This window comes from Lithobates pipiens, unplaced genomic scaffold (genome assembly GCF_037356315.1).
Source record: "Lithobates pipiens isolate NorthernLeopardFrog02 unplaced genomic scaffold, aLitPip1_a1.2 Scaffold_22, whole genome shotgun sequence".
Taxonomy (NCBI): Eukaryota; Metazoa; Chordata; class Amphibia; order Anura; family Ranidae; genus Lithobates; species Lithobates pipiens.
In genome coordinates this window covers 83,355,744-83,381,859 of record NW_027507784.1, presented here as the reverse complement: position 1 = coordinate 83,381,859, position 26,116 = coordinate 83,355,744, and the positions used below count along the sequence as shown (strand labels likewise).

Below are 26,116 nucleotides of genomic sequence, written 5' to 3'. Positions count from 1 at the left end.
AGGAAAGTTCATTTTGCTGTGCCTAGTCTGTCTGTCAATGTGTGGAATGATGTCACACCATGATGCTAGCATTGCTCTGGATAGGGCAAAGTCTGGAGCTCAGCTTTTGGAAATGAAAATAGAATGGTCAAAAGTTGCAGATTTTGATGGAATGGATTGCCAGGAGCAATGTGCACTGACGTCATCACGCTCGCCGCATCTGGACCAAGCGACTAGCAGATACTTTGGCTGTTTCTACTTATGTTTGTGAGTGCCATGATTATTTTTAACCACCTCAATATAGCTGTACATATACACAGTATCTCACAAAAGTGAGTACACCCCCACATTTTTGTAAATATTTTATTCTATCTTTTCATGTGACAACACTGAAGAAATGACACTTTGCTACAATGTAAAGTAGTGAGTGTACAGCTTGTATAACAGTGTAAATTTGCTGTCCTCTCAAAATAAGTCAACACACAGCCATTAATGTTTAAACCACTGTCAACAAAAGTGAGTACACCCCTAAGTCAAAATGTCCAAATTGGGCCCAATTAGCCATTTTCCCTCCCAATGTCATGTGACTCGTTAGTGTTACAAGGTCTCAGGTGTGAATGGGGAGCAGGTGTGTTAAATTTGGCGTTATTGCTCTCACTCTCTCATACTGGTCACTGGAAGTTCAACATGGCACCTCATGGCAAAGAGCTCTCTGAGTTGTTGCTCTACATAAGGATGGCCTAGGCTATAAGAAGATTCCCAAGACCCTGAAACTGAGCTGCAGCATGGTGGCCAAGAGCATACAGCAGTTTAACAGGACAGGTTCCACTCAGAACAGGCCTCGCCATGGTCAACCAAAGAAGTTGAGGGCACGTGCTCAGTGTCATATCCAGAGGTTGTCTTTGGGAAATAGAAGTACGAGTGCTGGTAGCATTGCTGCAGAGGTTGAAGGGGTGGGGGGGGGGGGTCAGCCTGTCAGTGCTCAGACCATACGCCGCACACTGCATCAAATTGGTCTGCATGGCTGTCATCCCAGAAGGAAGCCTCTTCTAACAATGATGCACAAGTAAGCCCGCAAACAGTTTGCTGAAGACAAGCAGACTAAGGACATGGATTACTGGAACCATATTGTGTGGTCTGATGAGACCAAGATAAATTTATTTGGTTCAGATGGTATCAAACGTGTGTGGCAGCAACAAGGTTAGGAGTACAAAGACAAGTGTGTCTTGCCTATAGCCAAGCATGGTGGTGGGAGTGTCATGGTCTGGGGCTGCACTGAGGGAACCATGAATGCCAACATACTGAATCAGAGCATGATCACCTCTCTTCGGAGACTGAGCTGCAGGGCAGTATTCCAACAGGATAACGACCCCAAACACACCCCCAAGACGACCACTGCCTTGCTAAAGAAGCTGAGGGTAAAGGTGATGGACTGGCCAAACATGTTTCCAGACCTAAACCCTATTGAGCATCTGTGGAGCATCCTCAAGAGGAAGGTGGAGTAGTGCAAGGTCTCTAAAATACACCAGCTCTGTGATGTCATCATGGAGGAGTGGAAGAGGACTCCAGTGGTAACCAGTGAAGCTCTGGTGAACTCCGTGCCCAAGAGTGTTAAGACAGTGCTGGAAAATAAATGGGGTACTCACAAAATAGTGACACTTTGAGCCCAATTTGGACATTTACTCTTCGGGTGTACTCACTTTTGTTGCCAGTAGTTTAGACATTGTGTTGAGTTATTTTGAGGGGACACTGTTATACAAGCTGAACAATCACTACTTTACATTGTAGCAAAGTGTCATTTCTTCAGTGTTGTCACATGAAAAGATAGAATAAAATATTTACAAAAATATGAGGGGTGTACCCACTTTTGTGAGATACTGTGTGTGTGTGTGTGTGTGTGTGTGTGTGTGTGTGTGTGTGTGTGTGTGTGTGTTATATATATATATACATACATACACACATATACACACACATATATATATATATATATATATATATATATACACACACATACATACACATACACACACACACACACACACGTATATGGCCTTGTATTAAAGTGGTTATAAACCCTTACAAACCACTTTGACCTACAGGTAAGCCTAGATTAAGGCTTACCTGTAGGTCCAAGAAATATCTCCTAAACCTATACGGTTTAGGAGATATTTGCCTGAAGACAGGCACCGCTGGCGCACTGAGCGCAGCATTTCCAACAATGGATCTGCCGCGCGTGTCGGCTCCCGTGCGCATGCGCGGGAGTGACGTCATCGCGGCTCCGCCGAATGACAGCGGCGTTCTGCGAGACGCCACCAGCAAGATGGATGCGGCGGACTACAGGGGACAGCGGCGACTTCGCTGGCTCCTGTGTCAGGTAAGTGACACATAATGGGCTACTATGCGATGCATAGTAGTCCATTATGCTTTGCCTTTGCAGGGAATGAAAGAGGAAGTAAACTCATCAGGGTTTACTTCCTCTTTAAGGTGGTTATAAAGGGATCACGGTTGAGGCCCCATCCTCCTCAGCTGGCGATTCTTTACATGGTAAAATTTATCAGAGCAGTTAGGTTATGTCTCTCTCTCTCTCTCTCTCTCTCTCTCTCTCTCTCTGTGTGTGAAAGGAGAGGCAAGATACAATGTATCTTTCGCTTTCCTTGCAGAGAAAAAAAAAAGTGTAAACAAAAAAAAAAAATTAACAAAAAATACCCAGATCAAGGTTTGATCCAGGTCAGTTCCAGGGTTAGTTTTTGGGTCAAAGGTCAGGGACAGTATATTTTGGGCAGGATTTTTTATTTTTTTAATTAGCATCAGTAGGTAGGACAAAAAAAAAAAAAAAGCAGCACTACGGATACAAACAATATACAATGATATTGCTGCAATCGTCAGGGGCAGGAGAATTTATTTTGGGTTGTTTTTTGGTGGTTGGTTATGGTAGTAACAAGAAATATACAGCTACATTTAAAAAAAAAAAAATTATATATATATTTGTTTACTATTTTGGGCCAGTTTTTTGATAATAATAAAAACATAAATAAATCCAGGAGATATCCATAACTATTTATTGCCAAATGAAAGCCTAATTTGTCCTGGTATAATCCACCTGGATGCACAAAGTAGTTGTGATAATATGTACACTTTTACGAACAGATGTCAAAGTTGCAAAATTGTGCTTAGGCATTAAGATTTGTTTTACCCTTTGGCACAAAGGGGTTAAAGTGCGCAGGTGAACTAATTTTGGGGTCCATGTCTTTTGGTATGAAGCTAGATTTGTCACGGTGTGGAGTGAAAACACAGGATGAGATATTAATTGAATACTGCCAAGGATTGTTCACCTTCTTTCACTGTTTTATGGGACGTTTGGACTTTGTTATAGAACTGCAGTTGTAGTGCATTAAAATTAGTACTCCAATTATACAAATGTATGATTTTTATACGTAATATTTTTGCACATGTGATATTAAACAGATAGCGCTGCATCTTTTGGCGAATGTAGCATGAGTCTTAAAAGTAAAAGCAAATCCTGCCTTGTGATGTGCTTTACAACACTGGGATCCAGCCTGATGTGTGACAGATGTACTGTAATAAGGCAACAACATGCGTCTCTTCTCACCTCCAACTTCTTGTCTTCTGGGCTCGGGAATCGCAGGATTTTACTGGAATGGGAGACGATGCGTTTTACGGAGGCCTTCACAGAAGGAATGTCTTCTGCTATTTCTAGAAGAAGAGGAGGAATGATATAAGTAAAATCTGAATATGAACAATAAAAGGGAAAACTCAGATTCACAGAGGTAAGTATAGGCAGATGACTTAGAGGCCAGATCCAAAGAAGGGGAACGGGTCTTCAAATAATACATCTGCACTCACTTTCTGGTAGGTATGAGAGTTTAAAAGATCACTAGAGTAAATAAAAACAATGTGCTCTGGTAACTGTTTTTTTTTTTTTTTTTGGTTAAAGCTGAAGTTTCATCTGCTTAAAGCGGTGTCACAGCTGCAAAAATGTTTCTTTTAGAAGTCAGTAGCTACAAACAGGTGGGGTTCAGAGGTGGGATAGAAGAGCAGGGGGGTTCAGTGGTGGGGCAGATGATTAGGGGGCTTCAGTGGTGCTAGAGCAGTGGGGCAGATGTGAAAGGTGGTGTATTGGTGTGGCAGATGAGCAGGGGGGTACAGTGGTGGGGCAGATGAGCATGGGGGTACAGTGGGTGGGGCAGATGAGCAGGGGGGTACAGTGGGTGGGGCAGATGAGCAGGGGGGTACGGTGGGTGGGGCAGATGAGCAGGGGGGTACGGTGGGTGGGGCAGATGAGCAGGGGGGTACGGTGGGTGGGGCAGATGAGCAGGGGGGTACGGTGGGTGGGGCAGATGAGCAGGGGGGTACGGTGGGTGGGGCAGATGAGCAGGGGGGTACGGTGGGTGGGGCAGATGAGCAGGGGGGTACAGTGGGTGGGGCAGATGAGCAGGGGGGTACAGTGGGTGGGGCAGATGAGCAGGGGGGTACAGTGGGTGGGGCAGATGAGCAGGGAGATACAGTGGGTGGGACAGATGAGCAGGGAGATACAGTGGGTGGGGCAGATGAGCAGGGAGGTACAGTGGGTGGGGCAGATGAGTAGGGAGGTACAGTGGGTGGGGCAGATGAGTAGGGAGGTACAGAGGTGGGGCAGATGAGTAGGGAGTACAGAGGTGGGGCAGATGAGTAGGCAGGTACAGAGGTGGGGCAGATGAGTAGGGAGGTACAGAGGTGGGGCAGATGAGTAGGGAGGTACAGAGGTGGGGCAGATTAGTAGGGAGGTACAGAGGTGGGGCAGATGAGTAGGGGAGTACAGAGGTGGGGCAGGTACAGGGTAGTACAGTGGTGGGACAGATGTGCAGGGTAGCACAGTGGTACGGCAGATGTGCAGGGTAGTACAGTGGTGGGGCAGATGTGCAGGGTAGTAAGGTGGTGGGGCAGATGAGCAGGGTAGTACAGTGGTGGGACAGATGAGCAGGGTAGTACAGTGGTGGGGCAGATGTGCAGGGGAGTACAGTGGTGGGACAGATGTGCAGGGTAGTAAGGTGGTGGGGCAGATGTGCAGGGTAGTACAGTGGTGGGACAGATGAGCAGGGTAGTACAGTGGTGGGGCAGATGTGCAGGGTAGTACAGTGGTGGGGCAGATGTGCAGGGTAGTAAGGTGGTGGGGCAGATGAGCAGGGTAGTACAGTGGTGGGACAGATGTGCAGGGTAGTACAGTGGTACGGCAGATGTGCAGGGTAGTACAGTGGTGGGGCAGATGTGCAGGGTAGTACAGTGGTGGGGCAGATGTGCAGGGTAGTAAGGTGGTGGGGCAGATGTGCAGGGTAGTACAGTGGTGGGACAGATGTGCAGGGTAGTACAGTGGTGGGACAGATGTGCAGGGTAGTACAGTGGTGGGACAGATGTGCAGGGTAGTACAGTGGTACGGTAGATGTGCAGGGTAGTACAGTGGTACGGTAGATGTGCAGGGTAGTACAGTGGTACGGTAGATGTGCAGGGTAGTACAGTGGTGGGACAGATGTGCAGGGTAGTACAGTGGTGGGACAGATGTGCAGGGTAGTACAGTGGTACGGAAGATGTGCGGGTAGTACAGTGGTGGGACAGATGTGCAGGATAGTACAGTGGTACGGAAGATGTGCAGGGTAGTACAGTGGTACGGTAGATGTGCAGGGTAGTACAGTGGTGGGACAGATGTGCAGGATAGTACAGTGGTACGGAAGATGTGCAGGGTAGTAAGGTGGTGGGGCAGATGTGCAGGGCAGTACAGTGGTGGGACAGATGTGCAGGGTAGTACAGTGGTACGGAAGATGTGCAGGGTAGTACAGTGGTGGGACAGATGTGCAGGATAGTACAGTGGTACGGAAGATGTGCAGGGTAGTAAGGTGGTGGGGCAGATGTGCAGGGTAGTACAGTGATGAAACAGATTTGCAGGGGGGACAGTGATCTGAGGTGTGGAGTTGCAGGATGTTAATTTCTCACTACTAAAGTAGTTAACAGCATTTACTTTATAGAAAATCTTTTTCGTGATTGAGAGTGTGAAGTTGAATTTTTTTTTTGTTATAAAATCGTCACGCTCAATTTCTTTGAAAACATTTTTCAGCACAATGTGCTCAAACCTGAGATAAGGTATGGAGGATATGATACAAAGTACAGAGCATACAATGCACATTATAGAGGGATACATACCTTCTTCTTTCACCTTGAGCAGAGCAGCATGAATGACACACGGTAGCAGATGGCGGGCGAGGTCTGCTGGCTTTTGCATTGCTAAGTAATGAAGGACCTACAGTAGGAAAACACAATAGAGTATTGTGGGAGCAGCTCACACACAGGTCATCCTAGAGGTCTTCCTACCACAAAGGGTATTAAAGGAAAACTCTACTTCTACCAAAAGATAAACCTGATCTAACATTTATAATTGATAAACAAGACATTCGTAAATCTATCTATATTAAAATCCTACTTTCTTTATAATCTAAAGTTAGATATAATTTTAAAAATCTCCAAAAATCCAAATCCAACCATGGTAACAGAACACTCCCAGGGACTTAACGTGTCACTAAACCCACATCATAAAAAACGATCAATAAATGGTGTATTACACGCTGTTCATACTCACTAGATATTTGTTGTCTGTATTCTGCAAAAAAAAAAACCTGGTTAATCCTGCTGATGTCTGTCTCCACCTTCTGTCCATGCCCCCAATTCAGTAGGGATTTTGCAGCTGTGGTGGCAACTCTGCACATGCTCAGTTTGCAGGGAGTTTCTATGCTGAGCATTCCCTCCCGATCACATCTGAGCATCCCATGTGACTATAGAATCACACATGTGGGTGTATACACTGCGGTAAATGACAGCCCACTCCCTCCCTCCTCCATGCCCACTAACCAGCTAAACACAAGGAGGCGGAATACTAATGTAGATTAATAGAGGCTTCACCTCCCTCTTATGCTAAGACATAGGCTGGAGGGGTGTGACACAGCCAGTGACTGGCAAAAATCCACCCATACCACGTTATTACCAAAAAATAATAAATATTTAATTTCAAATTTTATATATATATATATATATATATATATATATATATATATATATATATATATATATATATATATATATATATATATATATATATATATATAAACAATTTAAAACGGTTGATAATATTTTTTTTAACTCTGTATTCCAAAGAAGGCTGTTTTTTTGTTTTGTTTTTTAACTTGTGACCAGCAGCAGAGGACTGGAAGCTCCTCCTGCTTATGTTTCCCTGCACACAGACTGGGAGAGAGCTGGGTCATGTGACAGCTGTATATGGATTAGAAAAAAGGCACTTAGATGTTTTTTTTTTTTTTTTTATTAAAATAATTGCAGTGCCATCATCCATATACAGAAATAGAAGAGACAATGTCAATTAAACAGTACGTGTTTAGTATCACTTTAATTCCATGCTTGTATGATTGGCTAATTGCTCTTTCTAGATATCTACTCAGGGTTTATAGTAACATTTTCAACATCTTTCCTTGGGTTTGCTGCAGTAAACCCCATTAATTTATTAGATATTTGCATTACATGTATTTATAGGGATGCAGGTTTTCTACTTTTAGAACATAATTATAGTAGGCAGCTCCTTCCACTTAGCAGTCCATTTGACAATATTACTGCCATTGTCTGTCTCAGTAACCACGAGACACCTAATTCCCCATCAGGTCTCTGTGATTGACAACAGGCAGTGGGCAGATTCTATAGCCAATAACAGACTGTCTATTGACTATGCAATCCTCCCACTGTCTGCCATCAATCACAAGGGGTATGAACCTAATGGGGAACTGCTGTCTATGAATACCCATCAGGCTCAGCCCGCTCAGGTACCAATACTCCTTTGGTGTTGCTCTATCTGTGGGACAGCTGCAGCAGCGGGGAGGGAGCTCGGCTGCACTGAGAATGGAGTGTCAATATGGACCCTTCGGTCTCAGTGTGCCCCCACACACAGTGCATGCCCCAGATTTAGGTACTTGTTTACAACAGATATATGAATTTAACACCCGCACTGATATTGGTCACGCAGAGGCATGTCAGAATTTCCCTGACTGTGACGTTTGTAAAAATATTGTTTATTGCAAACACCATACCTGTAGGCCTTTTCTGTCACCTGTTAAAATGGTTGTAAACTCCATTCATGAAATCTGACCTGGGCACATATATCTGTAGTGTTTACTTATCACTCTTCAAAGCTTTAAGTGCCGTTTCTTTCTGATGCTCCGCTCCTCTGTTATCAGCATGATAACTTCTGACAAGTTCTCCGACACAGGACATAAAAGCTTCCGATGACGTCCAGTGGGAGGGGCGAAACGCGTCAAGCTAGTGAGGATCTGTAAAGGCTGTTTGAATGCCAAGGCGGCAATATTCGTCTGTTTTTTACATTATTGATGTAAGTGCAATACTTTTTAATCTTATTCAATAAATCCTGCAGTATTACACTATGTTCCTTTCCTCCATTTTTTTGCTTCAACTTTGTTTGAATGGTCGCTAATTGTGAAAGTGAGGAGGACCCTCAAACTCAGTGGAGGATAGGAAAACCCAATTTGCCAATAGAATATACTCTATCACCCGGAGGACAGCAACCATTGTTTACACAGGCTTCTTTATTGATTATATTTGGTGAGTGGGGACCCAGGAGGGGAGCACAGACAACCACTGAATCACCGAATTTGCACATCAGATTTTATGAACTTTTATTTATCAGCACTTTATTGGCACATAAAGTCACCAATAACGCATGGCATGCGTTTATATTTTGATGGACTTTGATGATATATTTGATAATATTGTATGCACTTCATTGTTCTGCACTTATTGTTTGCACTTTAGCTGTACAGGAATAGCACTTTAGTTGATTATAAGTATGTTAGATATATATACATACACACACATACACACACACACACTATATATATATATACACACACACACATACACACACATATCATATATATATATATATATATATATATATATATATACACACACACACACACACACACACACACACACACACACACACACACATATATATATATATATATATATATATATATATATATATATATATATATATACACACGTACATATATACACAGGAGCAGTGCTGAGTATTAAATGTCTTTTTTCAATTAGTAGTATTTTGGCCGGACTTCATGGGTAACAGAAAAGTTTTACGCCAGTTTTATAGCATGTGCACTAAATATTTTTTTCTTTTCCAATAATTTTTATTGAAGAGGTTTAGACAAGACAATAGGGTGCAAATTTGTTCAGCTACATGTCGAGCAACTGTGTCCCATCGGGAGGATAACCACCACATGCTAATCATGCAACATCTAAGCAATATTAAAGTGGTAATCCTGAATGAATCAATGAATGAGTGACTTGTATAACGCTACCTATGCAAACTGAATCGCCTCCTCAACCAACTGCACCCGGAAGGGTAGGATGATGGCATGCAGAAAGCACAGGGAGCAGTGGTTGGGGTCATCCATATGCTGTGAATAATTTAGGGGTCATAGTCTCAAAAAGTATATTGCAGATTATAAGGTATAAGGTACCTTTTTTTATTTATGCTTTACTTTTATTTTATGAGTAACAAAGTCTGAGCTATGTATACGTAACAAACTACTGATAACGTGATAATTAGTAGCATGACAAAAAAAGATGATTACTCAAGTCTGACCAGAAGGTCTGTCTCGAGTCTCTATACAAGCATCAATTGTCTGTTTCAACTTGTGATACCAACTGCATGGTGAGGTAATGCTGGTTGAAAATAGGTTTTGCTGAACTCTTGACATATTTGGGGTCAGTCAGCAGACACTGATGTGCAAACGTAACGAGCTAACTAACCTTTGGTCTATATTTATTAACAAGGACTGTTGTTTGAGGAAGTATAATGCTGACGTATGTTTATGTGTAATGCCTTCTAAGGGGCAGGGTCTTTTTCTCCTACTGCATAAAAGGCTATGTGTAAGTTAATAAACCTAGCAGCCATTATTCACGTACAAATCGAGTATGTGTGGTGTCTGTCCACCGGTGAAACGGGATCTCCGCTCCTCCATCCTAGCCTAGGCAACCAGGGGTAACTGGTATTATTAAGAAGACGAGCAACCTAACAGTTTTGGTACCAGAAGTGGGGTTCGTCTTGCGACAGGTAAGTCACTTTACTCTTTTTACCTGATTGGTGAATGGTGTAAACACTTACTCTGTCCGGGCGGCCGCTACGAACTTAGTTTAAATTTAAAAGAAGTAACTGTGCCTTCGCGGCGGACTAGGCTGGTCCCTCGGGAGGTTAAAAGGGCTCGCAAGGAATTTATAGGTTATGGGGAGTCCGACTAGGTTGGTCTGACTTAAAACTATTGGTGATAGTATTTTTAACACGGGAAGTAGTAGATTACGCCCGCGACAAAGGGATTGGTGGAGTGGACGCCCATTTGAAAAAAATTTTTTTTTAAAAGTGCACTATAAATTGATAAATGTATTGCAATACGGTTATTTCATGTCTTAAAGTATATTAAGAATATGTCTGTTTCTCTCTAGGTACGTGTGTAAGTATATAGAGTATAAGTTTTAATATAGAGTATAAGGAAAATAATTGTTGTTGTTTAAATGAGTGCAGAGTATGAGGAGCCCTCTTGTAGTGACATAGCATCCGCCTGCCCCCATTGCACGTTAGGTCTACTCTTCCTAAGAATAGATGACAAGTGGATTTTACTGACCACCAGACCAGGGGGGTTCTCTTGCAGACTTGGTGTAAGAGGGGTATATCCCGCCACCAGGAAAAGATTTACCCTTCATCGTATATTAAGGGTAAATCTTCATAGTTTTATATAAGTCCATCTGCCCCAAAAAAAAAGATCAGGGATCCTACTCCCAGACCAGAGACCGGATTGTTGGACAAACCAGGTGTTATCACCTGTGTCCTGCCACTAGACACACACTGCCCAGACTACTAGATGGGGAATTCTGCAGCAACCCAAGCCATGGCCACCCCATCACCCTATGAATTTGTCAGTAATATGATCCCTGGCCCCCAGGTAGAACCATTTTGGACACAAGTCCGGGAAAGGTGTCACCAATTGGGAATCCATGACCCAGGACCCCAAGGTCCTTGTTCAGAGGAAGACTGGCAAGAAGTCAGTAAAATTTGTCAGGTACATAAGCATTCTTATCCTCCCTGCAAAGGGGCTGACCCACAATACATGAAGGATTGTTTCTGTGCATGGAACAAATGCCTTGGAAAATATAGGCAATTGTGGACAGCAAGGACATTGGAAATCCCAGTGCCCTTATAGGACTGGACAGATTAGAGCAAGAGGCAGAGGCAGGGGATTTAACCCCCAGACCCGCCCACAGTATCCCCGTTATCCGCCATACCAGAACCCTCGTCAACCACTACCCCAATATCCTACACAGCCACAAATAATGCACCGAGGGAAACTCTGTTGGTATTAATGGGACACCTGTCACCCATCCCATCACTCCACCACTGACTGTAGCCACTCCAGAAGGACAGAAATTATGTACCCAAACTTTTGCCATCTTGTCCTCATGCCCTGTGCCCCTTATGGGACGGGACCTCTTGGCACAACTGTGTATTACCATTAAGTTTAATAGAGAAGGTTCCCTTACAGCTAGTTCACCATTATGTGACTTACATGGCCCTAAGCGACATGCACACAGAGGCTTCTTTATGCTACTCCCCGCCTCTCTCGAAACACATGCTATCTGGGCGGAAAACAAAGGTAGCGTAGGTTTCATTAACTGTATGCCTTACTCGCCTCAGATGCGCCCTGACGCAGAAGCACAATATCACAAACAATACCCCCTGCCCCCTGAAAAGACCCAAGGCATTGCCCCCCAGATCAATGACTACATATCTAAAGGCATCCTAAAACCAATCATTAGCCCCTGGAACACACCCATTTACCCTGTAAAGAAGGCCAGTGGCGAGTGGAGACTCGTCCAAGACCTCAGAGCAGTAAACAAACAAGTGATTCCCCTCCCACCCCTAGTCTCAGACATCACTTTTATTTTCTCATGCATACCGGCAGACTCTCTATGCTACACAGTAATTGATTTAGCGAATGCTTTCTTTAGCATTCCCATTGCAGAGGAAGCCCAACCTATGTTTGCTTTCTCCTGGGCCGGGGGCCAACTAACCTGGCAAGGGTATGTAGACAGTCCAGCCGCCTTCTCTATGGTACTCAACGAGACTGTCAAGTCTTGGACTTCTGAGCGTGGGTCGGTACTAATACAGTATGTGGACGACCTGCTCCTGTGCAGTCGAACTGCTGAAGATTGTGCGGTCGATTCAACATCACTGTTACAACACCTAGCTCACGCCGGGCATCTAGCCTCAAGGAAGAAAATACAATGGTGCCAGCCACAGGTAGAATACCTAGGGTGCATTCTAAAGGAAGGGACAAGGCTAGTGTCCCCCAAACGTGCCGCAGCCCTTCGAGCTCTCAGTCCCCCAAAAGACAAAGCCGCCCTACTCTCGTTCTTGGGTGCAATGGTATATTGCCGCCAATGGATTCCTGACTGTTCTCATTATGATAGTATCCTAAGAGAGGCTACTGGCTCGACAGCCCCTAAATTAATAGATTGGACTGAAGACAGACTACAAGCTTTTCAAGCTCTATTAAACAGTCTGTCATGTGCACCCGCCCTGGGATTGGTAGACTATGGTAAAGCTTTTCAGCTGTACTGTGTAGTTTCAGGGAAATCTTTTGCCGCGGTTCTCACACAACAACATGGAACAGGATACCGCCCGGTTTCTTACCTATCCAAGAAACTCCCTGTCCAGGTTCAAGGCATGCCGTCATGTCTCCAGAATTTAGCAGCCTGTGCTATGGCAGTACAGGACGCTAACAAAATGATCTTGGGCCACCCAATGACACTTTTCACCACCCATTCTGTCACCCACCTCATACAGAACATGAACACCCAACACATGACCTCACAAAGGCTCAGCGGTTATGAGATTACCCTTATGAACACTGACAATCTATCTCTTAAATATGTTCCCGTTAGCAACCCTGCTGTCCGCCTCCTGCACTCCATGCTGCGTCTACCACAAGACCCAGACCAGCTTCATGACTGTGTGGAAAAAGTGGAATCCATCACATCCCCTAGACCTGATCTCACGGATACACCTATTATAGATGCGGAAGATGTTTTCGTTGACGGTAGTTGCTCCCGCCCCTCTGATTCCACTTTCCTAACAGGTTATGCGATAGTCCAATTACCAGACAAGGTGCTAGAAGCCAAGCCGCTACCTCCCTCTTCAGCCCAAGTAGCAGAATTGGAAGCTCTCACCAGAGCCTGCATTCTATTCACTGATAAAAAGGTGAACATTCACACTGACAGTAGATATGCTTTCGGATTGGTGCATGACTTTGGTGTGATATGGGCTAATAGAGGTTTCAAAACCGCAGACAATAGACTAATTGCCAATTCAACACATATTATGGCTCTTCTCCAGGCCATCCTTCTCCCAAAGGAAGTGGCTATTATCAAGGTAAAAGCCCATTCCTCGGATAACAGTAAAATATCCAAGGGTAACGCCCTAGCCGATAGGACTGCAAAGCAGGCTGCCGCCTCCTCCCCTAACCCCCCTGCCCCCACAACAGTTTTCTTTAAAGAGCATTTCACTTCATCTAACTTCAAAACAATTGTAGCACAAATACAAACAATGGCCACAGACCAGGACGTTCGTTTCTGGGTCGCTGCAGGATTGTCGAGGGTCTTTGGACAAAAGAGGGGAAGATACTGGGAATACCTGAAGCAAGTTGCATTCTCATACTCTCATACCTCCATGGCCCAGGACACATAGGAGCTGCCCCTTTAACCAACCTGTATATCTCATACTCTCATACCTCCATGGCCCAAGACACATAGGAGCTGCCCCTTTAACCAACCTGTATAATAAATCTTTTTGTACAAATAATTTGAATAAACAAATCCAACTTCTGACTATTACCCCCATTAGACCCTAACTCTGACATTAACATTTATTCCCAACAGGAAGTGTACGTGAAAAATCTGGTAAGTATGCTCCACGAAATAAATGAACAAGTTTCTGTCACCTTTTTCCCTCTTCCCACAGAACCAACGCATCCCTTCATCCCTGGGGATAAAGTGCTGATCAAACAATTAGCACAAAGAAAGAGTATCGGACCGGCTTTCTCAGGACCATGGAAGGTGGAAAAGGTATCCAGGACCGCAGTGTTAACAGACCTAGGAAACACCTGGATCCACGCCAGCCGTCTTAAGAAGTGTCCCCAGCTTCCCTCGACTCCAGAGCCCCTGGCAGTGACAGAGAGCAGCAACTCCCAAGAACAAGATCTACAAGAAGTTCAGAGAGGCATAGAACAAATTTCCCTGGAAGATCCCACACCCCCTCAGAAGGACAAAACAGAGCCAACAACTGCCGGGATGAGAAACGAAGAAGAAGAACAGAACTCTTAGATAACAAATAATCAGAACTTTAAAAAACAAAGATGCTTTCTCCATCAGTATCAGGAAAGGCCTTATGCCTCTTATGCTGTATTACCCTAGTAGTGTTTTTACCAACCTGATTGATAGCTAATTGTATATACCACCCAGAAGATTGGGACCATTAAAAGGGATTTGTGGGACTCCCTCCCCCAAGACAAATAACACACCCGCTGTTAGACACAAAAGAAGTGAACCTCCCCAAGAGTTCACTGATAAAATGTTGTTATTAAAATTTAAATACAGTTATGCCCAAAAATCAGGTTTTGATAAATGCTGGATATGTAGTAAGCTTCACCCTAGTACTGCTAGGATTTCTTTGATGGCCATACCTTTAAATTTCACCCTTCTCCTTAAAGGCACACCCCCAATAGTTCTTACCGATGTTACAAGAAAAGCTTCTAACAAAACCCTCACTTTTCAGATCATAGGTAGAAGCCATTATCCAGATTGGTGTTTTAGGTTGGGAAATACTACCAAGGGAGCCGAAATTTGTAAGCAATCAAAGCTTAATATTTCAATGACAGCATTAAACGAGACCTTTTATAGAACTCAAGACACCACCTTAAACACCACATTATACCAATTCTTAAATACCAGCACCACTTCCCCTATGGCTCAACTCTTATCAACTCTTACATTTTCTGGCTATTCTGACAAATTGTATAAAGTGTTCCTCAAGCGCCCCATAGCCTTGGGGAATAATACTTATATCTGTTGTGGGAAGCTTTGTCACCCTTGGATCCCCACAAAACCCCAGGGATGGTGTTATCTCGCAGCACTAGCCCCCATTATGGGTGTGTTGGGGGATAAAGAAGGGAGTCACCTTCTTGAAGCCAGTGTTCATCCCAGATATCCCCTTAAACATCGTAATAAGAGAAAGGTATTCCTAGAAAAAGATATGGCATGGGCCTGGTTCCCATCCTGGACAGGATGGGGAATAGATTTAATGAAGAGACTGAATAATTATACTGGAATTATTGATGAGATCTTGGAAAAGAATTCCGACGATATCACTAAATTAAACATAGAAACTAGGGCAATAAGGAAACAGCTAGAACTACATGAACTGGCCATAGAAAGTATGAGTGCAGCACTCACAGGGCTTTGTGAAGTTACGGAAGACTATGAGTGCTGTACCTGGATTCATAATACTAGCATTGAAATACCTGATTACTATAATATAATTGCACAACACAGAAAAGAAGTAAATAAACTCCAAGACGAGGCTAGGAATATTGCAATAACATGGGACCCTCTAGCCAATTTTAGTCTTGGAAATATAACCTCTTGGTTAAAAAACACAGCCATGACTATTGTGATCATATTGTTTTTTATTTTATTTTTATACGCTTGCTATAGAATTGTAGGATGTCTTTGTTCTGCTAAGGGGACTGTATCAAATCAGGAGACCCTAAAGTTAACCGCCATTCCCAATAGTTCAAATATTTGGTATGAGAATCAGGAACATGAACCTTGATTAGGTTTTGACCATTCTGTATAGTACAGAATGGCCAAAGGGAGGATTATAAGGTATAAGGTACCTTTTTTTATTTATGCTTTACTTTTATTTTATGAGTAACAAAGTCTGAGCTATGTATACGTAACAAACTACTGATAACGTGATAATTAGTAGCATGACAAAAAAAGATGATTACTCAAGTCTGAACAGAAGGTCTGTCTCGAGTCTCTATACAAGCATCAATTGTCTGTTTCAACTTGTGATACCAACTGCATGGTGAGGTAATGCTGGTTGAAAATAGGTTTTGCTGAACTCTTGACATATTTGGGGTCAGTCAGCAGACACTGATGTGCAAACGTAACGAGCTAACTAACCTTTGGTCTATATTTATTAACAAGGACTATTGTTTGAGGAAGTATAATGCTGACGTATGTTTATGTGTAATGCCTTCTAAGGGGCAGGGTCTTTTTCTCCTACTGCATAAAAGGCTATGTGTAAGTTAATAAACCTAGCAGCCATTATTCACGTACAAATCGAGTATGTGTGGTGTCTGTCCACCGGTGAAACGGGATCTCCGCTCCTCCATCCTAGCCTAGGCAACCAGGGGTAACTGGTATTATTAAGAAGACGAGCAACCTAACACAGATCTACTATGCATATACTGTTTTTAGAAGGCTACGAAAACAGGTTTTATAAAACTGAATAAAATTTCCCAGTACTAAACATGGAAACACCACGCTTCCATACTTGGGCCAGGCTAGAAAGATCTCTAAAGCCAGCACCAAAGAATTCATGGGGAATTAGTATGAGAACTAAAAGGGGGAAGAGAAAGAATAAGAGAAAAAAGAAGGGAAGAGATATGAGGCTGGTCACCATGTCTTAGCCCTAGTACACACGGTCGGACATTCCGGCAATAAAATCCGTCGGATTTTGTCCGAAACTGGTGTTGCATACACACGTCGGACAAAGTTGTCGGAAAATCCGATTGTTCGTAACGTGATGACGTTATTTAGTTTACGACGGGACTACGTTCAGGCTAGTAGCCAATAGCTTTGGTCTAGGAATTTGATCTGAGCATGCGTGGCACTTTGCCCGATCAAAATTCTCTACAAACGAACGGACAAAGTCCGATCGGATCATGTTGTCGGAACATTTTATAGCCCAGCTCTAAAACTTTGTCGGTCGAATATTCTGACGGAAACAGTCCGATGGAGCCCACACACGGTAGGATTATCCGACAACGCGGTCCGATCGGACATTTTCCGTCGGAATGTCCGACAGTGTGTACAAGGGCTTAGACTACCAGCCTCCGGACCACCCACCCACTAAAGGAGATTGAAGTTATCTAATCCAGAGTTTTCAGACTTTTTCAAATTGAAGCTGTTTGTCCCGGAGGATACAAGCCAATTTTTCATTAATCATGATCAAAGAGATTTTGTGTTCGATTAGCGCAAGGTTATTGACTGGGAATTTCCATGCTTGCGCTATGGTGATTTTAGCTGCTAAAAAGATAAAAGCTGTGGGGGTTCTGAGATATTTGGGTAACTCACTCGACATGTCAGAAAATAATGCAGTCTTGCCATGTTTGGGGACATTCAACCTGGTAACAGAGTAAAGCAGATTAAAGATCCTGGTCAAAAACGATTGGACCTTCAGGCAGGACCACCCAAAATGGAGCATGTTTCCATCCTGCCTGCACCCCTTGAAACATAGGGGTGAGGCTACAGTGTAGATCTTAGCCAACCGTGCCAGGATGAGATACCAAAGAGACAATACTTTGTAGTTTGCCTCAATCAGAGAAGCATTGAGGATTCCCCTGTGCATCATGGTTGACCATTGGGACCAAATGTCTTCCCCTCTATAGCCTCCACCAAGTCTGACTCCCAAGCTAACCAATCCCCCACTAAGCAGGCAGATGAAAGGTTATGTCCGCTCTACTGTGCAGAGCAAACACTTACACTGTCATGTTCTACTCTATGGGGTAAATCGGGTGGAAATGGACTGCCTGTGTGCTTTCATCCGATCTGACAGACTGATGAAAAAAAGGACCACCATCTGTCGACTTTGCCAGTAGGATCGAATTGGAAAGCAGCGGATGTCAGCGGACATGTGTCTGCCGACATTTGCTGCGGCGTAGAGGAGGCTGCAAGGTCCGATCAGGTTAACCTGAGAAACTGACAGGTGGACCTGATCGGACAGCCCGTGTGAAAGGGCCCTTAGTCTTCATGGGCCAGATGATGTAAAAAGTTAACTTAGCCTTTAAAAAAAGCCGACCTTCCTAGGTAGTCCTCACTTATATCAAATACAGTGCCTTGAAATTTTCCACATTTTGTCACATTACACCCAAAAACGTAAATGTATTTTATTGGGATTTTATGTGATAGACCAACACAAAGTGGCACATAATTGTGAAGTGGAAGGAAAATGATAAATGGTTTTCAAAAAGTTTTACAAATAAATATCAGAAAGGGGTATCAGAGTAAAGGGGGCTCAACACTTAACTAAAATTTAGTGGAACCAATTGTCTTTAGAAGACAAGTCTAGTTAACCACTTCAATACAGGGCACTTAAACACCTTCCTGCCCAGACCAATTTTGAGCTTTCAGCGCTGTCGCACTTTGAATGACAATTGCGCGGTCATGCTACACTGTACCCAAATGAAATTTTTATCATTTTTTTCCCACAAATAGAGCTTTCTTTTGGTGGTATTTGATCACCTCTACGGTTTTTATTTTTTGCGCTACAAATAAAAAAAATACCGAAAATTTTGAAAAAAAAAAATGTTTTTTTTGTTTCAGTTTCAAAACTTTGTAAATAAGTATGTTTTCTCCTTCACTGATGGGCACTGATGGGGCTACACTGATGGGCACTGATAAGGCGGCACTGATGGGCACCAATGATGTGGCACTGATGAGGTGACATTGATGGACACCGATATGTGGCACTGATAGGCGGCACTGATGTTCGACACGGATGGACACTGATAGGTGGCACGGATTGGCATGGATGGGCGGCACGGATTGGCATGGATGGGCGGCACGGATTGGCATGGATAGGTGGCACAGAAGGGCATGGATAGGCGGCACAGATGGGCATGGATAGGCGGCACAGATGGGCATGGATAGGCGGCACAGATGGGCATGGATAGGCGGCACAGATGGGCATGGGTGGGCACCGATAGGCGGCACAGGTGGGCACTCATAGGCGGCACAGGTGGGCACTCATAGGCGGCATTGGTGTTATACTGTACTAATGGATGCCAATCAGTGGCAAACAATAATGCATGCCAATCAGTGATGCCCATTGTGGGCACTGATTGGCATCCATTATGGGCACTGATTGGCATCCATTGTGCTGACTGGCATCCCTGGTGGTCTAGGGAGGATTACCTTTTCCCTGGTGGTCTGGTGGCGTCCCTGGTGGTCCAGTGTGGGCATCCTCGGGGGGGGGGGGGGGGGGGGCTGTGCTGATAATCGATCAGCACAGACCCCCCCTGTCAGAGGAGCAGCCGATCGGCTCTCCTCTACTCGCGTCTGACAGACGCGAGTGAGGAAAAGCCGATCATCGGCTCTTCCCATTTACACGGAGACTCTTTACCGAGATCGTAGTTGGCGGGTGTCAGACTGACACCCCGCAACAACGATCGCCGCGATGCGCACCCCCGGGGGCGCGCAGCGGCTCATAATCCTGATCACGTCATATGACGTCCGGTCAGGATTATGAAACCACTTTGCCACCGTCAATTCCCTATAGGGCGGGCGGCAAGTGGTTAATAAAGTCCACCTATGTGTAATTTAATCTTAGTAAAAATACAGCTGTTCTGTGAAGGCCTCAGAGGTTTTTTTAGAGAACCTTAGTGAACAAGCAGCATCATGAAAGCCAAGGAACACACCAGACAGGTCAGGGATAAAGTTGCAGAGAAGATTAAAGCAGGGTAAGGTTATAAAAAAATATCCCAAGCTTTGAACATCTCACAGAGCTCTGTTCAATCCATCATCCAAAAATAGAAAGGGTATGGCACAACTGCAAACCTACCAAGACATGGCCGTCCACCTAAACTGGGAGGCCGGGCAAGGAGAGCATTCATCAGAGAAGCAGCCAAGAGGCCCATAGTAACTCTGGAGGAGCTGCAGAGATCCACAGCTCGGGTGGGAGAATCTGTCTACAGGACAACTATTAGTCGTGCTCTCCACAAATCTGCCCTTTATGGAAGAGTGGCAAGAAGAAAGCCATTGTTGAAAGAAAGCCATAAGAAGCCTGTTTGCATTTTGCGAGAAGCCATGTGGGGACAAAGCAAACATGTGGAAGATGGTGCTCCAGTCAGATGAGACCAAAATTTGGCCTAAAAGCAAAACGCTATGTGTGGCAGAAAATGAACACTGCACATCACCCTGAACACACCATACCCACCGTAAAACATGGTGGTGGCAGCATCATGTTGTGGGGATGCTTTTCTTCAGCAGGGACAGGGAAGCTGGTCAGAGTTGATGGGAAGATGGATGGAGCCAAATACAGGGTAATCTTAGAGGAAAACCTGTTAGAGTCTGCAAAAGACTTGAGACTGGGGCGGAGGTTCAACTTCCAGCGGGACAACGACCCTAAACATACAGCCAGAGCTACAGTGGAATGGTTTTGATTAAAAAATATTTATGTGTTAGAATGGTCTAGTTAAAATCCAGGCTTAAATACAATTGAAAATCTGTGGCAAGACTTGAAAATTGCTGTTCACAGACTCTCCCCATTCAATCTGACAGAGCTTGAGCTATTTTGCAAAGAAGAATGGGCAAAAACGTCACTCTCTAGATGTGCAAAGCTGTTAGAGACATCCACAAAAAGACTTGCAGCTGTAATTGCAGAGAAAGGCGGTTCTACAAAGTATTGACTCGGGGAGGCAGAATACAAAATGCATGCCACACTTTTCAACTATTTATTTGTAAAAAATTCTGAAACCCATTTATCATTTTCCTTCCACCATTATGTGGCACTTTGTGTTGGTCTATCACATAAAATCACAATAAAATACATTTCCATTTTTGGTTGTAACATGACAAAATGTGGAAAATTTCAAGGGGTGTGAATACTTTTTCAAGGCACTGTATACTAGCATAGCTTATCAGATGATCTGCAAAACAGAAGCATCTGCTAAAATCTTTGCAGTGTTTCTCAAGCATTTTTGCTGTATCCCCAAAACAAGTGTTCCACTCTGGAGTCAGACAGCATGCACTTGATATTGAAAGAAAAACTAAAAAAGAAAAGTCAGCAGCTGTAATAGTTTAGGCACATTGGCTGCCTAATTGGCTCCTGGGATCTGTCAGCCCTGCAATGTACACACTGCCTAACAAATGGTCTGCTTTACAAACTATTGATTTGCAGTACTGGAGAGCCACACCGCTGAAACCGTGTAGACCCCAACGGACAGTGAACAATACAAACAACATAAGTAACAGAGCATGAAACTAAAGTGATGGCCGGGCCCAGGTGGTGTATCGGAAAATAGATCGGTAAACTGGATTCCTCATTCACATATCTTTTTAACTAAAGCTAAAATCAAAACTTTGTATCTTCGTTTTGGATAAAGAAAGGAACTGGTAAAACCCCTGTCAGATTTTTTTGGATGGTTGTCTTTGGATAGATTTTACTCCATTTCCTGTTCCAAAGACCCAACAGGAAGTGAGAGGAAATGTCTAAGCAGTGAGTGGAAATTAGTTCATGGAATGGGTGTTCCCAATAGAAGATTTCCTGTTACCTCCGGTTCCAATTTTTGGATTTCCCAACACCTTCGATGCCAGAGACAATGGTCACCAGGGCAAGTGAAAACATGACAATGAAAACCTAACAGGAGGCACTAACCTCACACAATCCAAAAGTAAAAAAAAAAAAAAAAAAAGTTTTAGATAGATGCTTTAGATCAGTGGTTCTCAAAAGCCTGTCCTCAGGACCCACTAACAGGCGAGATTTTAAGTATTACCTTGGGGAAATGCAGAGTAGAATACTGCAATCACTGAGAGCAAATGATCTCACCTGTCATGTATTTCAGTTATCCTGCAAACCTGGCCTGTTAGTGGGTCCCGAGGTCAGGAGTTGAGAACCACTGATTTAGATACATTGAGGGAAAGGCATGCCTATTTACACAGATCTGCAAGATAGAGAGTAATCACCATTGTTAAAGGACAACTAAAGCATAGAGTAGGAAAATATATGCTTATTTGTAGAATTTTAGAGCCCTGTGATGCTTCATAGTTACATAGTAGGGGAGGTCGAAAAAAAGTCCTTAAAGTCCAACCTATGTGTGTGATTATATGTCACTATTACATTGTATATCCTTGTATGTTGCGGTCCTTCAGGTGCTTTTCTAATTCTTTTTTGAAACTATCGATGCCCCCCGCTGAGACCACGGCTTGTGGAAGGGAATTCCACATCCTTGCCACTCTTACAGTAAAGAACCATCTATGTAGTTTAAGGTTAAACCTCTTTTCTTTTCATTTTAACGAGTGACCATGATTCTTGTTAAACTCCCTTCCCCCAAAAAAGTTGTATCCCTATTGTGGGATATCCTCTCTCAAGCGTCTCTTCTCCAGAGAGAATAAATTCAATGCTTGCAACCTTTCCTCATAACCAATATCCTCCAGACCCTTATTATTAGCTTTGTTGCCCTTCTCTGTAATCGCTCCATTTCCAGTACATCCTTCCTGAGGACTGGTGCCCAGAACTGGACAGCATATTCCAGGTGCGGCCGGATCAGAGTCTTGTAGAGCGGGAGAATTATGTTATCTCTGGAATGAATCCCCTTTTTAATGCCAATATTCTGTTTGCTTTGTTAGCAGCAGCTTGGCATTGCTGAGCCTATCTACTAGGACCCCAAGGTCCTTTTCCATCCTAGATTCCGACCCCCCCCCACCTCCAGTGTATAGATTGTATTCATGTTTTTGCCACCCTACATTTTTCTGAGACAAAGTACGTCTGTCTCTGTACTACAGGAAAATATCAGTCTTATGACTCCTCTAAAGCAAACCATAGGTTATGCAATTTTCTTTCCTTCAACAATGGGTTGAAGGAAATAAAATTGCTCAATTCCCCCATCAACACTGACTGAATGTGAATCCCTCCCACTGAGCTATTGTATTCTGACAGCGGGCGGTTTCTCTGCCGTCAACATACTGCTGGCGGCTTTAACCACTGGCAGTGACTGCACACACAAAAAAAAAAAAAAAAACAGGCCGGTTGTACTTAAAATGATTGATAGACTTCAGTAAAACCAGCCTGCCAAAGATAGACAGAAATTTGGCTGGTTCCTGCTGAACCAGCCAAATTTCGATCTGTGTGTGGTCAGCCTAAAGCTGGATACACACTATACAATTTTCTGGCGATTTTTTCCTTCGGATTTACTAAAACCATATAATGTGAGGTCAAACCTTAAAAGGGTAACTCCACGTTCGTAGGGGGAAAACAAATAACGAAAAAATAATATAGCACATATAAGTGTGACAATAATCATATTGTAACTGAATGTTATTAAAAATTACCTTTCCTTTTCAATCTGCAGCTCTATAATTTTCTGAGAATGCATTGCAATATGGCTAACTGGAGTTGTTCTGTATACAGAGTATGTACTGACCACTCCCCAGAAACATCATTTCCTGCTTGTGTGATTGGCTCACCAATTTTCCCAGAAGTCTGCCTAAGATACAAGTCAGATTTCAGGCATCCCCTGTAACAAAAATATCATTTTTGGAGAGATACTTTCAATAGGACCATGTCTAAAGGGATGCAGGCCCAGCAGATTTCCTCATTAATGCCCTGCAGCTGCACACCTGACAGTTGATTATGAAGCCCCTCCCATTAGACCCACTGTGCCCGGAGGCACAGAGAAACACACATGGATTTCTTCAGAATAACAAAAAGGTAGGAATCTGCAACAAAGGTTGTTATAATCCTTTCAATGTACATAGATTACTCAGAGGGGAATGTTTTTTTCTCAACAAAAGTGGAGTTACGCTTTAAGGGTTTCGATTTGTACTCAATCAGGCAGACCCTTGCACTACATGGTTTTGGTAAATTTAAAGGAAATCAGAACAAAAGTTGTAGTGTGTATGGGGTTTTAAGCCTCGTACACGTGGTACGATTGTTAGCCAACAGAGCGACTGATTTTTGTCCACAGGGGCGTGTGCCAGGATCTTGTCTTGCATACTAACGATACACAATTGTCGTGCCACAAACACGAATGTAGCGACGTACTACAAGGAATTTCAACTCTTGAGCACCACCCTTTGGGCCCCTTCTGCTAATTTCCTGTTTGGTGAGCACTGATTCTGAGCATGCGTGTTTGTACTTTCGACTTTTGTATGATGGATATGTGTACTGACCACACGAAAATCTGAAGTCAAACCGTTGTCCGCCGAAAATTTACTAGCCTGTCATCCAACATTTGTTGGCCGAAAGTTGGACAATTGTCAAAAGGAGCATACTAAAGGTAAGATTTTAGGACAACAGTCTATCAACAGACAATCCCCTGCCAACAATCGTACCATGTGTGTACGAGGCTTTAGTCCCTGTGTCAGTACAATGCAAAAGGAATGATCAGTCTAATTAATCCTTTAAACCCCTCTCTGTCCCACAGTACAATATCGGTCTTAAGACTCCTCTAAATACCTAGGCTTGTACAACACAAAAGAAAGTGAGGAGTCTTATGACTCTTCTAGGCCCCTCTATTTTTACTACAGGGGAATACCTGAGTCTTGAGAATATTCTAAGTACACCGTTTGTAGAACCCAAAACAGATATAATATCTTATGATTCCTCCAAACCCCCTCTTCTCTACAGTACAGTAAAGATCAGTCTCCAGACTCCTCTAAATGCCTGCGTTTCTACAACACAAAACGAAAATATACAGAAGAACATCAGAATCTTGAGATCCCTCTGAGTACTCATGTCTATAGAATAAATATCAGTCTGGGGGCTTTTCTATGCCCCTGTCTCTGAACTACAGGAGAACATCGGAGTCTTAAGATCTTGTATACTTGTGTTTGCACTACACAAAAGAAAATATTCTTCTAACCTCCCCTAAGCACCTGTCCATGTACAAAAGGAGCACATCAGTCTTGAGACTCCTCTAATTACCCATATCTTTACAACACAAAAGGCAAATATCAGTTTTAAGCCTAGTACACATGGGGCGAATGTCGGGCAACATCGGCTGGTTCAATAAAAACCAGCTGACATTCGGTCCGTGTGTATGGCAGCCTGATCTGACAGAAGTTGGTGATTTGGCCGGTGTTCCGGCGACCCGTCAGATTGGGTAACAGAAGTGATGTTCCGTCATCTGAATACTTACTGCGCATGCGCAGGTTTGCTAGTGCGACAGAACATCTACAGTTATAAGGTGCCAGCGGACTTCTTGCTACACCCAGCTGAATCTTGAATTTCAGTCATTTAATGAATAAAGCGAGCGTATATTAATGAATATAGTATATTGAAATCTGTCATGCTGTTTTCAGGTTACATTTGACATGACTAAAAGTGTTTCCTCTGACCAGTGTGGGGTGTACCAGCATGGCCTCCACCACCTTCCTACAGCTTCTTTCAAAATGGAACATTCAAACAGCATCACAGATGTCAATATACTATATTTATTTATAACCACTCAGTTTATTCAAAATGGACCGTGAAATTCAAGAGGTAGCTGGGTGTACTAAAATGTCTGCTGCCGCCTTCTGAATGCAGGTGTCCTGTCACATTAGCAAACCTGCTACACATGCGCAGTAAGTATACCTAATTTGACGGGTCGCCGAAAACCAAGGTCCATAAAGATATGGAAGAGCGAGTTTGGTGTGGAGGAACTTCACTGGCCTGCACAGAGTACTGACCTCAACCCCATAGAACACCTTTGGGATGAATTAGAGTGGAGACTGCGAGTAAGACCTCCTCATTCAACATCAGTGCCTGACCTCACAAACGTCTTCTAGAAGAATGGTCAAATATTCCCATAGACACACTCCTAAACCTTGTGGACAGACTTCCCAGAAGAGTTGAAGCTGTTATAGCTGCAAAGGGTGGGCCAACTCAATATTGAACCCTACAGACTAAGACTGGGGTGCCATTACAGTTCATGTGTGTGTGTGTGTATAAAGA

General features: G+C 43.6%; 1 protein-coding gene and 1 long non-coding RNA gene across 3 annotated transcripts in view; one reads left to right on the top strand and one right to left on the bottom strand.

Annotated features, from left to right (window-relative positions):
- RAB3GAP1 (RAB3 GTPase activating protein catalytic subunit 1) overlaps window positions 1-26,116 on the bottom strand; it is a 261,671-nt gene that overhangs the window by 28,863 nt on the left and 206,692 nt on the right. For both annotated transcript variants that reach the window (XM_077447811.1, XM_077447812.1), the window contains exons 20-21: window positions 6,172-6,268; window positions 3,590-3,693 (exon numbers count right to left, since the gene is read on the bottom strand). In XM_077447811.1, coding sequence (XP_077303937.1) covers window positions 3,590-3,693; window positions 6,172-6,268 — 201 coding nt within the window. The remainder of the gene's footprint in view (window positions 1-3,589; window positions 3,694-6,171; window positions 6,269-26,116) is intronic.
- On the top strand, window positions 9,342-16,521 carry LOC143923879 (uncharacterized). Its single transcript, XR_013261786.1, has 2 exons — window positions 9,342-10,180; window positions 14,138-16,521. It is a non-coding gene; the product is annotated as an uncharacterized LOC143923879 (long non-coding RNA).